The following is a 14,177-nucleotide window of genomic DNA, read 5'->3' as shown; positions in this document are numbered from 1 at the left end:
TAAATCTCAATCAGTTAACACAATGACAGAGGTGGGGAAAATGGAAATCACATATGCTTCTAAATTTTTATCTAAAGCCCAATTGGATACTTTCCATTTTCTCTCTATTTCTTTAGCAGTAGGAGCTGCCTACAGTTGAGATGTTTGGCGGTTCTGTTGAAACCATTTGCTGTCGAAAATAGAGACTAATCTAACAAAACATAAATTAGTCCTCTAGTCCAAGAGACACGTAAATCCTGTGACAATTTTAAGGCTGTTGATTACAGACTGAATGTGTGGCAACTAAGAAGAAGGGTTAAATATTTGAAAATGTTATCTAAATGTATGGTGAGAAATTGATCTGAAATAGGGTCTTTATTCCCTTGGTATTAGAATAAGGTAGACTGCTGAGCTAGATTAGGAGTAATCTGGCCTGGATACATAGTAATAGCTAAAAGATCTCAGCAGGTGATGCCTAGCTACATGACACCATGAAATGACAGTGAAGACAAACAAAAACTTTGTGGGGGTTGCAACTCATTACAGAACAGATGGAAAAGCTAAGACACAATACCCTAATTCTTTACACTCTGTAATAGTTGTTACCATTGTGATTTCAAATTCAATTTATGGCTCCTAGCTCATTTTGGAGTGCCGAATGATTTGGAAACTAAATATCTCAGAAATCATTAAGAACTGGCTTCTTTCTACTAGATAAAGTCTAAAAAAAGATGTCTATGAAATGAGATAATAGGGAAAAGGTGGATTGAAAGAAAAGAAGGAAAGAAACCAACATTCGCAAGGTGTGGTAAGATTAATGAAAGTTTTCTAATGTTAAGAAATACATACTTATTTTGGAGATTACTTAATTTGGGAAAATTATTAATTTGAGTTGGTTTTTCTTGGTCAATTAATTGAATAACACTAATTTATTCATCTGTTACCCTACTACAGTGGTCTGCAAACTATGTCTCTTGGCCAAATCCTGCCAGCCCCCTAATTTTGTAGATAATACTTTATTGGAACATAGTCATGTCCATGTTTACAATGGACAATTGTTTACATACCATCAACGTCTCCTTTTGTGCTACAATGGAGCATTGAGTAGTTGTGATGAAGAGTCTAAAATATTTGCTAGCTGGCCCTTTACAAAAAAGTTTGCCCACCTTAGCCCTAGCATATGGAGGATGGCACTAGTTAGTGATGAGTAAGAGCTATGAGAACAGTTAGAGACACAGAGAATGCATTCATTCACATGTGGGAGATACTGGCTTTCAGTGATTGATAAAATACATTCATACATACTTAGCTTCTGGTAAAATTTATACTAAATCTAAAATTAGTGTCTCAATAATTATTTACTATAATGTCAGGGTCATAGTTTGTAGCACAGTGGTTGTATAGGGTATATTCCCAAACCTGATGTCCCTTTTTAATTATTGTTTAACCTATTTAAAAACACCTGGCACAGAAAGGGAGAAGCAATTTAAATATTACCTGTTCAATTTGCTCACTTTTCTATGCCCTTTTGGAGACAGTTTGTTCGAAGTCCAAAGACATCTGGATACTCAGCATAACCCTCCTGTATCACCTTCTGAACTGAATTTCACTACGTGCAATTTGGATTTCTCTGAAATGAGCAACCACAGGGGTTTGAAAATTTTTTCAGATTTATAACAAAACGAAAAAAGGTTGGATACTGTCCAGAAACATGTGATGGTACTCAAAGCAGAATGAAATTTGCTCAGTAAAGCTTCTAAAGTGTTCGTTCCCTTAATAGTTTTCAACATGAAATGTCTTTTTGTAAACAGATTACCTTCAGAGACAATGTAGGAACAGCACTTAATAACAGTGAATTACAGCAACCAAGCAAACTAAAATTAGTGACAATTGTGTTTACATAGAGTGTAACTCTATGGTACTGCACCTCCTCTGTCCACTCACAAGTCTGCTCTTGTTTAGAGTACACTCCTTTCAGGGTCAGCTTTCATACCACTATGATTCTCAACTTGTTGGGATGAGTGGGCATGTATTCCCAGTAGATATGGATTTGGATGTTGCAGTGCGTGCATGCGTGTGTGTGTGCATGTGTATGTATACGAATGAAAACTTTTGCTCCTCTTAAGGTTTTTATACACCTCATTAGAAGGCATTTCCCAACTTTTGGAGGAGAGTCCTTGGACTAGAACTATTAAAATGCAGTGAGAAAGTATTAGTTGCTTTTTCAATTAAAAACATCATTCACACGTACTATAGTATTAAAACATCAGTGTTTCAATATTTTGAGACAGGCAAGCAGAGATGTCTTTGTAATAGTGACTCTTTTATTTTGAACATGGACAGACTATTATTTTGAAAATGAAATAATACAACTTGCAAGCCTGGAAAAGGATTCTATCATGTTCATCTTGTCCATTTCCCTTGCATCTAGACTGGCTGAATAGTAATATATCTTGTTTAAATTGCTCTGCTATTTGAAAGCTGTCTTGCATCCACTCTCCTCTTTGTAGCAAAAATGAGGAGGGGAATTTAGAACATTGTCTGGCTAGGCTCAGGTGTGAGATAAAGTAAGATGGCATGAACAGAGAGCAAGGACAGACCCAAAGGGTCAGAAGGATTGAAAGAGAGTTTGAAAGCAGATCTTGAGAGATCCATTTCCTGATGTAGCATTATAGAGAGGAAGAGAACATTTGGTTTCGGCAAACTACACAGATAGGAAGTGAGTTGTCAAAGGCATTAAGTCAGTTCAGATCCATTTGTCAAAGTCAAGATGAGGTTCAGTAGCACAGAGTCTCTCTAGGTTCTTTTGTTGGAATTCCAAGTAGGCATATGCATTTGTTGGGGGCAGGGTGGTGTTCTTTATGACCTACTTTTTGATCTGTGTCTTTTTTCATGGACTACAGTGCTTCATGGCTTCACTGGGGATTCTATGTTCTCCTCTAGTACATATTTTGCTTCTCCTTTTGGGTTAAAGGGTTGACTTCTGGAGTGCCCCGTGTATGGTAGGAGCCTGGGGCTTTAGTCAGAACAAGGAAGAGTGAAAGACAGAATTCTTATTCTGATGGTCTTCTCTGTGACCCTGAGGCTATCTTTGTTCTTGTATTAAAATTTTGGACCCCTAGAAGCTGTTCTTATGAAACATCTGAGAAGTCTATGTTTTGTTACTGTAGTTCCGGAACTGACCAGCCTCCAGTGTACTATGTGGTTGGGGTCACAGGGAGGTGGCTGTAATGTATGAATGGTTGCCATGGACCAGCATGTCCTGGGTGTAATCATGCAAAGGGTAGTTTATGGAGTTCAGCCCTGGCTATGGAGTTAGAAATCAGGTTGTTTATAATGCTGGGTAGAGAACACAGCTGTCAAGTTTCCATTTGACTAGTAATGAAAAGCCACTTACATATCTGGAAGACCTTAAAGAGTGCATGCTAAGGTCAGTTGACATTTGAGTGGATTTCTTTGGAGCAGAGGTTTAGAAATGAGTATGGAAGGGCAGAATAATGCATATGACAGAAAACTTATGTTATTGGTTTCAAAAGTTGTCTGTTTTCAACTGGGTATCACTCAGCCTCTTCTGTGTTCTCTGGATCACAAATCCTAGAACCACCTTTCCCTTATGGTTCTGGGTTAGCATGTGCCAATAAGAGGTATTGTACAATTTGAAGGTAGAGGAGAAGAAGAAATTGTTATTCTCTGGGGGCAGTTGCAGACAGGCGGCCGAGAATCAGCAGTGACCGTGGCTTCTGAAGGTTCTCCTGAGAATGACCTTCTTCTGTGATGTACGCACTGGGCTTTGGTGACTGCTATCTTGAAAATGTGTACCTCTGCATTTTTGAAAGTGGCATCCCTAATACTTGGTTACTTAGGCCTTCCAAAGTGTATTTAAATCTCTAATTTCCTGTACTAAATATCTTCCTTTATTCAAAAAAGCTACAGTGACTTCTGTTTTATTCATAGAACACTGATGGATATAAAATGTATGGTGGGAAAATTGGCCCTAAGGCCTGAAGAGATGATTAAGCTTCCACAGCAGAATGAAAACTCCTGGTGTATAGGCGTCTTAATATGCATCTTGGTTTCATATACCCCCTAGGTCTTAGTTGGCTCTCAGGCAATGTTTGTTGAAATAAAACTAAGAGAATGAACACACAAAGTTATAAATAAATCTAGGACTGCTTATCCCACTAGGATGATTCTACTTAATTTTCTTTCCAAAACATATTAAATAACGAAGACTGGAAACGATGTGAGGCTCTTTAATTTTAGGCAATGAAGAGGTTCATTTTATTTAGTATATACATGGCTTACTATATCTCAGAGTGTTAATGTTCTTAAGTAAAACCAACCCGCAGCTACTTCTCCAAGTTGATGTTAGATATCTTTGCAGAAAATTATAGTGGATTTTTTTTCTAGTTCTGCATAATAATCTTACCACACACTCAGCACACATTTATTATCTCATAGTTGCCACAGGTGGGAAGTCTGGCAGTTGTGGCTCAGTTGGGTCCTCAGAATAAGGTTGCAGTCAAGGTGTTGGCACAGGCTAGGGTGTTGTCTCAAGGTGCGACTGAGGACTGATTCACTTCTGTTATCAGGTGGTTGTTGGTAGAATTAAGCTCCTTGTGGCTCCAGGACTGGGGGCTTCAGTTTTTGCTGGCTGTCAGCCGGAAGCTGCCCTCTGTGCCTCCCCCAAATGGCTGTATACTTCATCAAAGCCAGCAAGCGTCCCCTCCCAAGATGGAGCTCACAATCCTATGTAATTTAACCACAGAAATGACGTCCCATCTCCCTTGCCATGTTCTGTTGGTTAAAAGCAAGTCACACACCAAAAGCAAAGACAGAGGATAAAAACTGGGACTGCATGCCATAGTGAAACCTAGAGTGGACAATGATGGTGATTAAATGTACGCAATACAGTACAAACTCTGGAATCAGACTTCCTTGTTTAATCCTGGAACCCTATCACTGTATTAAAATACAAATACTATGTATTTTTAACCTATGATATTTTCTGTAGATAGCATTGTCTCAGTTGTCTGGCATGACTTGTATATATGATAAATAAACTTCAACCTCCTATTAAAAAATTTTTTTTTAGTTGAATGAGAACAACTAAATGTCACCATTGCAAGGTGTTAAAAATGGAATGGTATATGGAAAAAATACCAAAAATTAATGCAAACTATGGTGTATGGTTAACAGTAACATTGTAGTATTCTTTCATTAATAGTAACAAATTCAATTTACCAAAGCTAAATGTCAATAAGTGGAGAATTTAAGGGAAGGGTACAGGATTATTGTTGCTGTTGTTTCCCACTCTTTTCTTTCCTTTTCTTTTCTTTCTTTGAGGAAGAAATGGAAATGTTCTCATATAGATTGTGGTGGTGAATGACTGTGTGATTGTACCAGGGACCATTGATTGTACCCTCAGGATGGATTGCATGGTCTGTGAATAATACTGCTTTTTTTTTTTTTTTTTTTAAGTCACAGGTCCTGTTCACATTGAGGGGGAGGGGATCACCCAAGGGTAGGGTTGGGGGCTGGCGGTGGAGGGGTGGGGTGTCCCAGGGGCCACCTTAGAGTCTGGCCACTACATTTATGAAGGAGAAAATAACAATCCTTTTCACTCCTAGCATTTCATCAATGGTAAAGCCTCACTAAAATATTTATTTAAATTGAATGACACAAATATTAGCAAAGTTAGTAGAGAAGCTTTTTTTCTTTTTCCCATTTTTAATTCATTTATTTTGGCAAAAATGCTGGTTCTTCTGCATTGGTGAATAATTTTTGCATTGTTACATTTTAAAAAACAATTGCTATTAATGGTTTTATTATAAAACAGAATATTTATTGAGTAAAGCCTTGATCGTATCTCCTTAAGGAAAGCAATAATGGACAAGGAAGTTATCTTCAGTCTGAGCCCCCAAATTCACTCTCTTTTAAAATTCTTTAAACCTTTATTTTACAGTTTTTCTATATTATATGTTTTCATTGCTGTTTTACTTTATAAATATGTAAATCAAGGAACAGACTTAGACATTGTTCAGAAGCAGAGGTGAAGCAAACTTTTGGACATTCTGAGAGCTGATCTGTCCCTTTTCCAACAAACCATGCTTTTTCTTCAAATTTATTACTGTCAGCCTGTGATTGTCCGGTAAATATATCACCTTGACTTTATCATACCTGTCCATTGCTCTGTTCTTGTCTTTTTCATTTAGTTCTCTTTCACTCTTTTTCTTCCGTTTAGGCCTGCCGTTTCATATTCTGCTTTACTGATAGATACTCTCTTTTCTACATTTTGTGTATACTTGTTTACTTTTATGAGGTCATTAACTACTTGATGTTTGCCCCTTGGAGACACTGAGGTGAATTAATTAAGATATTTTTTAAAAATTACACATTTCCTGGGAGATTTGGTTTTACTTGATTTGAATTTTTATTAATAAATCTGTACATGTTTCAACTTCCATTCTGTCATAATTTGCAGTTCTGAAATAAAGATTTCTCAGAGGATTGAAGAAACTTGGGAATAATGTTCCAAACAGTCCAAGTAAGACCCCCTCAGGGTTGATTCATTTAAGTCATTTCAGTGGAGCATAATGTAATTTTAATTAAGATCTTCTTAAGTTATAAGCACAATGAATCTTTACTTCAAGGAGGAAAAAGACATACAGGACTGCAAATAAAAAGAAGAAATAGAAATAGGTGTTTTCATCTCCGTCTCTAACCTCAGAGACCTCATCAGATCTTGTTTTGAAGATGAAGCAAAAACAAAACAAAGAAATAACTGCATCAAAACCAACAACTATATCAACCATTATCAACAAATAGTAGCCATTCATTCATGTTTCTAAAAATCAGAAATACCTGGGTAAGCTTAAACTTGAAACCTTTTGAAATTACCAAAAATCAGACCTAGTTACCTAGTTGATTTCAGAGGTTGGGAACCTCTTTCACTAGAGCCACGATATATAAATTTCCCTTAACAAACAAGTATCCTCCACATTGGGAGTGTCACCCAGGAGACGCTTGGGGGTTCTAACCCTTTCTTTTCCATCATCCAGATAACATTGCTGTTGATGTTGTTGCTTTAAGTATTTAGAGTCATGTAATATAGGTTGGAGATCAGGAGGCAGATACTGACCTGGTGCACGTGTTGTTGTTGTTACATGGATCATGAGCACACACAGGAATGTGGCAGTTTTCAATACTATTTCCACGGAGTGCTTCATCAATGATGAATAATTCTTTGTTGTTCCCTTGTAGCTCTTGAATACAGCCTCTGAACCCACAGATATGACCCGCATCCTTATGGAATCTTAATGTTTGCAGGGATATGGCCAAGGAACATTGATTCAAAATATACCTGTAAGAAAAGTAACAACAAAAACTTTTATTATAAGGTGGTGTTAGAGTACATGGGAAAGACCTAGAATGCTTTGTTCAATAATTGCAAGTTTTAATTTGTCTTTCTGTGTAAAACAGTCACAATTGTTGGCTAGTTTTGTAACCTCTACTGAGTGGTAGGATAAGTGACTTTAGAAAAGGGCCCTTGTTTTACTTTTTTGTTTTTGGTCTCACAATAGTTAATATAATTTTGTACAAAAAAATGGACCTTCAACAAAATTTGCTGACTGATTACTTTGAAATGTGTCTTTGAATTCAAGTGTTTACATTTCAATGTGAACATTACCACATCTATAACTCATAAAGAAAATGAACTCATGTTAATTAATTATACTGTACTTCAACTATCCTAAAATAGGAGCAAATTTATGGTAGTTGCATATTGGAAATGTTAACTTTTTTTTTTATTTTAACCTTTATTCAGTTTCTTCCAAAAGATGAAAACAAACATACATTTGAAGTATAATTTAGCTTAGATTATAGTTAGTCCCTTTATTTACCCTTTATCCCCAAAACTAGCTCAAGGGAGGTTCATGTTTTGAGAAGATGTTAAGAAGCTGGAACATCTCAAAGTCAACCAACCCATTTATACACAATTAGTAGAATAAAGGGACTCCCTGTGTAAAAGTGGGTCCTTGATCTATCTTCATTTGGACACTACATCAGAACCACTTCTTACATGGGAGTTAGTTCTGGGTATAAAATGAACATTTTACAGGATCTAAATTGTCCTTGGATGTCCCTCAGGCATCACATTGAAGAGCAATGTGCTACCTCCCAATAACTCCAACATAGCAATACTCTTCCTCCAGCTTTGGAATAGATTGCTGTTTTGTCTGTTCAGCACCAGATGAAACTGACATTTAGGGTCATATTGTAAAAAAGCTCTAGAACCACTTTGCATGTGGCAAAATGGACCACTGAGAGAGGCAAGAAGGAACGGATAGCAATTGAGAGAAGAGCAAATTCACAGCTCACATCTCATGCAAGCTTATACTCAGTGACTAGAATGATGATAAAATCACTTGCATGAATTTAAATGCTACTTAATCTTTCCTTTCCACCCTTCAGCAACCTATGTAACTGAGTTCTCATAATTTATATGTACATTAAATGCCACTCCCATCAACAGGAATATGTGAGCTACTATTGAAGTCTGGATTGACTGCTAACGAGTCCATACTCTTCAGGGCTGTTAGGCATATGACAGGTAGATGAAGCAGCATTTGTGTGGGTTTGGATGCTGATGTCCCCAATCCCAAAACACACATACAACAAGCTGACATTAAAAAAGAATTTAAATTGTCATTATGGATGCAAAACAAACAAACAAACAAACAAAAATCATTGCAATATTTCAAAAACTAGAGCCAAATAGTTAAGTTGGGAGGGTGGGAGATGCCCAGAAATGTTATTTAATATTTATGATAATATGTACTGGTTTGATGTGAATATGCTTTTGGATAACAGAAACATGTTCAACTCTTGGAATATCAAAGCATCTTCATGACCCATAACAGGTCACACTAACTTGGTATTTGAGTGCTTGTTCTCTTTTAATGACTCAGGCTCTGCTCCAAAGTATATTTCTTAAACTTTATTATTTTTTTTTATTCTGAGAACTTCATAACTTAGTCCCAGAGGGTGACTAACTTTTGGTGTAGTGGGATGTAAGGATAACTAAAAGTTCCCAGGTATATCAATAGAACCCTCATAAAGCACAGGAGCATGCCTATTTGTTTTCAGACACTTTATTTCTCATGTGCTAAGTCAGTTTATATTGATCACCCTAACGAACTATTAGCAGAGCTCTTCTGCCAGCTAAGACAAGTGACCCACTGTTAATAGTAATCTGGCATCTATCAGGAACCTGCAGATTCAGCAAATCCAGGGCCATGACTTCCTTTAAAGGAGGATAGCTGGCATTTTTGTGTATTGATCATATATCTGCAGCAGCAAACCTATCTGCTTTGACATGTGTGCTGTTTTAGCACAAAACTGATAGAGGATCGAAAAATACCCTCCTCTCTTTTTGGCAGTAGGCAGATCTAAGGGAAAGTTTATGGAGCTACCTATGATTTATTAGACAATTAAAAAACACCCAAACAATGGAAATAGATGACTCTTATATTTCTTCTGATTTGAGGCCCAAGCTTAGCTGGATATCTGAAATGGCTAAAGCAGCAGCTGCTATTGACTGCACATAGATAACCATTAAAATGGTTGACTTCCTCTTTCCCCAGACTCTCAATTACCCAAGAGCTGCATTTTGTGTGTATAATCATTCCTAAGGAGACAGGTCTTTAAAATAAGTCTTTTCTAATAACTCCCTGTGAATCAGACTATGGAGAATAGAGTCTGACATCAAGATATGATCTTACAAGATAAAACCACAGAGAACAGACATGGACAATCAAGGAGGAATCATCAGGATAATGAAAAATACGAATGGGAACTGACAGAAAAGGTTTCCACATCTGACAAGAGTGAAATGAATACTCTCTTTCCTCTCAGAGTTTCTCTTTAGAGGAAGAATATAATTGATCTTTTATAATATGAGAGCATAAAATAAGAAGATGGGCAAAGAGGAAGGAAACTTGTAAAAAAAAAGGGGGGGGGAATAAGAAGCTGCTCTATTTCTTTTTTGTCCTGCATTAAATTAAATAGTTTGAAAATAACAGCATAAAGCAAAGGGAATTACATGAAAGAGATAATATTTGTAATAGAATGGGTAAGAAAAAAGACCAAAATAAAATATTGCAAAGCAGCACTTGTTTAGGTAAAAATTATGGTTCTCAAGCCAAACTTTCTGGGTTTGAAAGCCAGAATAGCTGTGTGAGCTTGAGCAAGAAACCCGACCTTTCTGTGCCTTAATTTCCCTCCTCTGTATTTGGAGATAATAATAGTATTTACATCATAGGTTTTTTTTTTTTGTAAGACTTAAATGAGTTAAAACATGAAAAGTATCTGGGACATAGTGCTCTATGCACTATGCTTCTCTCCCCAAAAGAATATTCTCCATGTTGATACTTTGGGTGTTTGTCTTTTACCTAATTTATAATATTACTTTTAAGGTTTAATCTCCTTTGTTTTGGTCTGGCTTTGTTGTGGGTTTATAAACAGAAACGTACCATTTTATATATAATGACACTTTTAATAGTCTTAACAATCCCTACTAGATTATAATGAGCAGAGGCAGGGCTAGAAAGTTTTTTTGATACACAAAGCCCATGACTGTTAAAATTAAATGGCTTCAGAGGAGAACCTAAGATGGTGGCTAGGAGAGACAGGGCAAAAACTCACTGTCGCAGCCCAAGAGAGCCATGCCAGTCCAAAGGCCAAAGAAGACAATGAGCATTTTCTGATACATGAACTTTTATTCAGGGCTTACTTACAGGGTGAGAAGTCATGGAGGGATCATGACAGCCCTCTCAGGCTGGGGAGGCATTGCGTTCGCAGGGAAGATGACCGAGCGATGCAAAGAGGACAGAAAGCCTTTTATATGTGTTTAAGACAAAGGCCCTCCCAAGGGTGGGGGGAGCATAGATACAGGAACAGTTTACTCTGACCTGGGGGGTGGTGCAGGAAGGACTAGAATAACACTTGAACAATTACATTTTGCCCTTTTTGTGAGACTAAGAGCCTCTCACTTCCTGCCTGCTTGCATAAAGTTACATTTAAGGTCAATTTACCCTTTTTTTCTTTACTGGCTTAGAAAGACAATAGGTTAAATATTTAGCTGCCTAGGTCATGCAGACTGCTGTGCACCAAAGATCTGCAGGCCTGTTTTGCTCAGTCCATGGGTTGCCACAATCACCTCCATGAAAAATACTAGATAAAAGCCAGAAAGTGACCCAGAACACCAGTTCCAGCGATGCACCAGCTGGACGAGGTCTGCTAAATTCACAGGGACCATGCACTTGGTGAAATCAGGAGTCTGCATTCTGAAATGAGTGAGTAAGCCTGCTGAATATCTGGCAGCCATGCTGCGGTGTGGGGCAACTATGGGTTGGCATTTGGACATGGACTAGTTCTTTTTTAAAAATCCCAAAAGTGGCTGCAGATATGGCAGTGAGAACCACACAGGGAAGTGTGGCAGGAACGGGCAGTGTGAATGCCTCAATATCTGGCATGGGAGATAGCCTTTTGCATGCCCACTGCTAATTGTCTCAGAGCAAGGAAGGCAGTGGTGAGCCAAAAGGGGAAAATAACCACACCCCTTGCAGCCATCTTCTGGCAGGCTGGGAACACCCCTGCCTGGCACCACAGCCACAGCCCAGAGCTGCGCCAAAAAACCCAGTGTGACGGGTAGTGTTTCCAGCAACATGCGCACATGCCACAATATCGGGCGTGAACAATAGCCTTTCGCGCACCCACAGCTAATTGTCCTGGAGCTGGGAAGGCAAAGCTGTGCGAAAAGGGGGAAATTAACACACCCCATACAGCCATCCTTACAGCAGTCTGGGAATGCACCTACACACCCCGGCAGCCCAGAACTTCCCTTGAGAGATGGTGCGCTCTTGTGACATAGCACAACCTTCCCTCAGCAGAGGCCCTAGAAGGGCATGGCTTGGAAGAGGGACCCACTCAGAAATCCCAGGGAACATACTCCAATACCAAGGACTTGTGGGTCAGCGGCAAAGACAGTCTGTGGTGAGACTGAAATGAAGGTTCAGACTCTTGCAACAGCCTTAAATCTCCAGGAACACCTGGAATGTTTTATTATTAAAGTTGTTCTCCCTCCCTAACTCCTCAGACACATGGCCCACATTCAGGGTGGACAGCACCAAAAACACATCCAAACTTGGTGCACCAATTGGACCCCATAAGAATCAGACCCCTACACACCACAAAGACAAAGTTGGGGAGAACTGACTTGAGGGGAATAGGTGACTCACGGATGCCATCAGCTGGTTAGTTAGAGAAAGCGTACTCCATCAAGCTGTAGATCTGACAAATTAGAGATAAGTCTTTGAATAGTCCTACATATCCTAAAAGAACCCTATCAAGTAAAGCAAATGCCAAGAAGCCAAAAACAACAGAAAATTTTAAAGCATATGAAAAAACCAGATGATACGGATAACCCAAACCCAAACACCCAAACCAAAAGATCAGAGGAGATTCAGTACTTGGAGCAATTAATCAAAGAACTAAAGACAAACAATGAGAGCATGGCACAGGATATAAAGGACATGAAGAAGAGCATGGCACAGGATATAAAGGACATGAAGAAGACCCCAGAAGAGCATAAAGAAGAAATTGCAAGAGTAAATAAAAAAAAAATAGATGATCTTATGGAAATAAAAAAAAAAACTGTTGACCAAATTAAAAAGATACTGGATACTCACAGTACAAGACTAGAGGAAGCTGAAAAATGAATCAGTGACCTCAAGAGCCACAGAATGGAAAATGGAAGAACAAAAGAAAGAATGGGGAAAAAAATCGAAAAAATCAAAATAGACTTCAGGGATATGATAGATAAACTAAAATGTCCAAATATAAGACTCATTGATGTCCCAGAAGGGGAAGAGAAGGGTAAAGGTCTAGGAAGACTATTCAAAGAAATTGTTGGGGTAAACTTCCCAAACCTTTTACACAATATAAATACACAAAGCATAAATGCCCAGCGAACTCCAAATAGAATAAATCCAAATAAACCCACTCCAAGACATATTCTGATCAGACTGTAAAATACTGAAGAGTAGGAGCAAGTTCTGAAAGCAGCAAGAGAAAAGCAATTCACCACATACAAAGGAAACAACATAAGACTAAGTAGTGACTACTTAGTGGCCATCATGGAGGTGAGAAGGCAGTGGCATGACATATTTAAAATTCTGAGAGAAAAATTTCCAACCAAGAATACTTTATCCAGCAAAGCTCCCCTTCAGATTTGAGGGAGAGCTTAAATTTTCACAGACAAACAAATGCTGAGAGATTTTGCTAATAAAAGACCTACTCTACTTCAGATACTAAAGAGAGCCCTACAGACAGAGAAACAAAGAAAGGAGAGAGAGCTATGGAGAAAGGTTCAGTACTAAAGAGATTCAATACTGGTTCATTAAAGGGCAACAAGAGAGAGTGGGAAAAAATATATATGACAAACATAAACCAAAGAATAGGATGGCTGATTTAAGAAATGCCTTCACAGTAATAATATTGAATGTAAATGGATTAAACTCCCCAATTAAAGGATATAGATTGGCAAATGGATCAAAAAGTATGAACCATCAATATGTTGCATACAAGAGACTCATCTTAGACACAGAGACACAAAGAGATTGAAAGTGAAAGGATGGAAGAAATATTTCATGCAAGCTACAGCCAAAAGAAAGCAGGAGTAGCAATATTAATCTCAGATAAAATAGACTTTAAATGCAAGGATGTTATGAGAGACAAAGAAGGCCACTACATACTAATCAAAGGGGCAATTCAACAAGAAGAAATAACAATCATAAATGTTTATGCACCCAATCATTGTGCCACAAAATACATGAGACAAACACTTGCAAACTGAAGGAAGCAATGGATGTTTCCACAGTAATTGTGGGAGACTTCAACACATCACTCTCTCCTATAGATAGATGAACCACACAGAAGACCAATAAGGAAATTGAAAATCTAAACAATCAGATAAATGAATTTGATTTAACAGACATACATAGAACATTACATCCCAAATCACCAGGATACACATTCTTCTCTAGTGATCACGGAACTTTCTCCAGAATAGACCATATGCTGGGACATAAAACAAGCCTCAGTAAATTTAAAAAAATTGAAATTATTCAAAGCAC

At 37.9% G+C, this 14,177-nt stretch overlaps 1 protein-coding gene across 1 annotated transcript in view; it reads right to left on the bottom strand.

Moving 5' to 3' along the window:
- The window catches only part of EYS (eyes shut homolog), a 1,792,869-nt gene that overhangs the window by 238,984 nt on the left and 1,539,708 nt on the right, over window positions 1-14,177 (bottom strand). Inside the window, 2 exon segments of the mRNA XM_037844664.1 lie at window positions 7,121-7,290; window positions 7,292-7,342. Of these exon segments, the coding sequence (XP_037700592.1) occupies window positions 7,121-7,290; window positions 7,292-7,342 (221 nt within the window).

This window comes from Choloepus didactylus, chromosome 7 (genome assembly GCF_015220235.1).
Source record: "Choloepus didactylus isolate mChoDid1 chromosome 7, mChoDid1.pri, whole genome shotgun sequence".
In the NCBI taxonomy this organism is placed as follows: Eukaryota; Metazoa; Chordata; class Mammalia; order Pilosa; family Megalonychidae; genus Choloepus; species Choloepus didactylus.
Note: the sequence above shows the minus strand (reverse complement) of the source record. Positions and strands in the feature narration are given on the sequence as shown.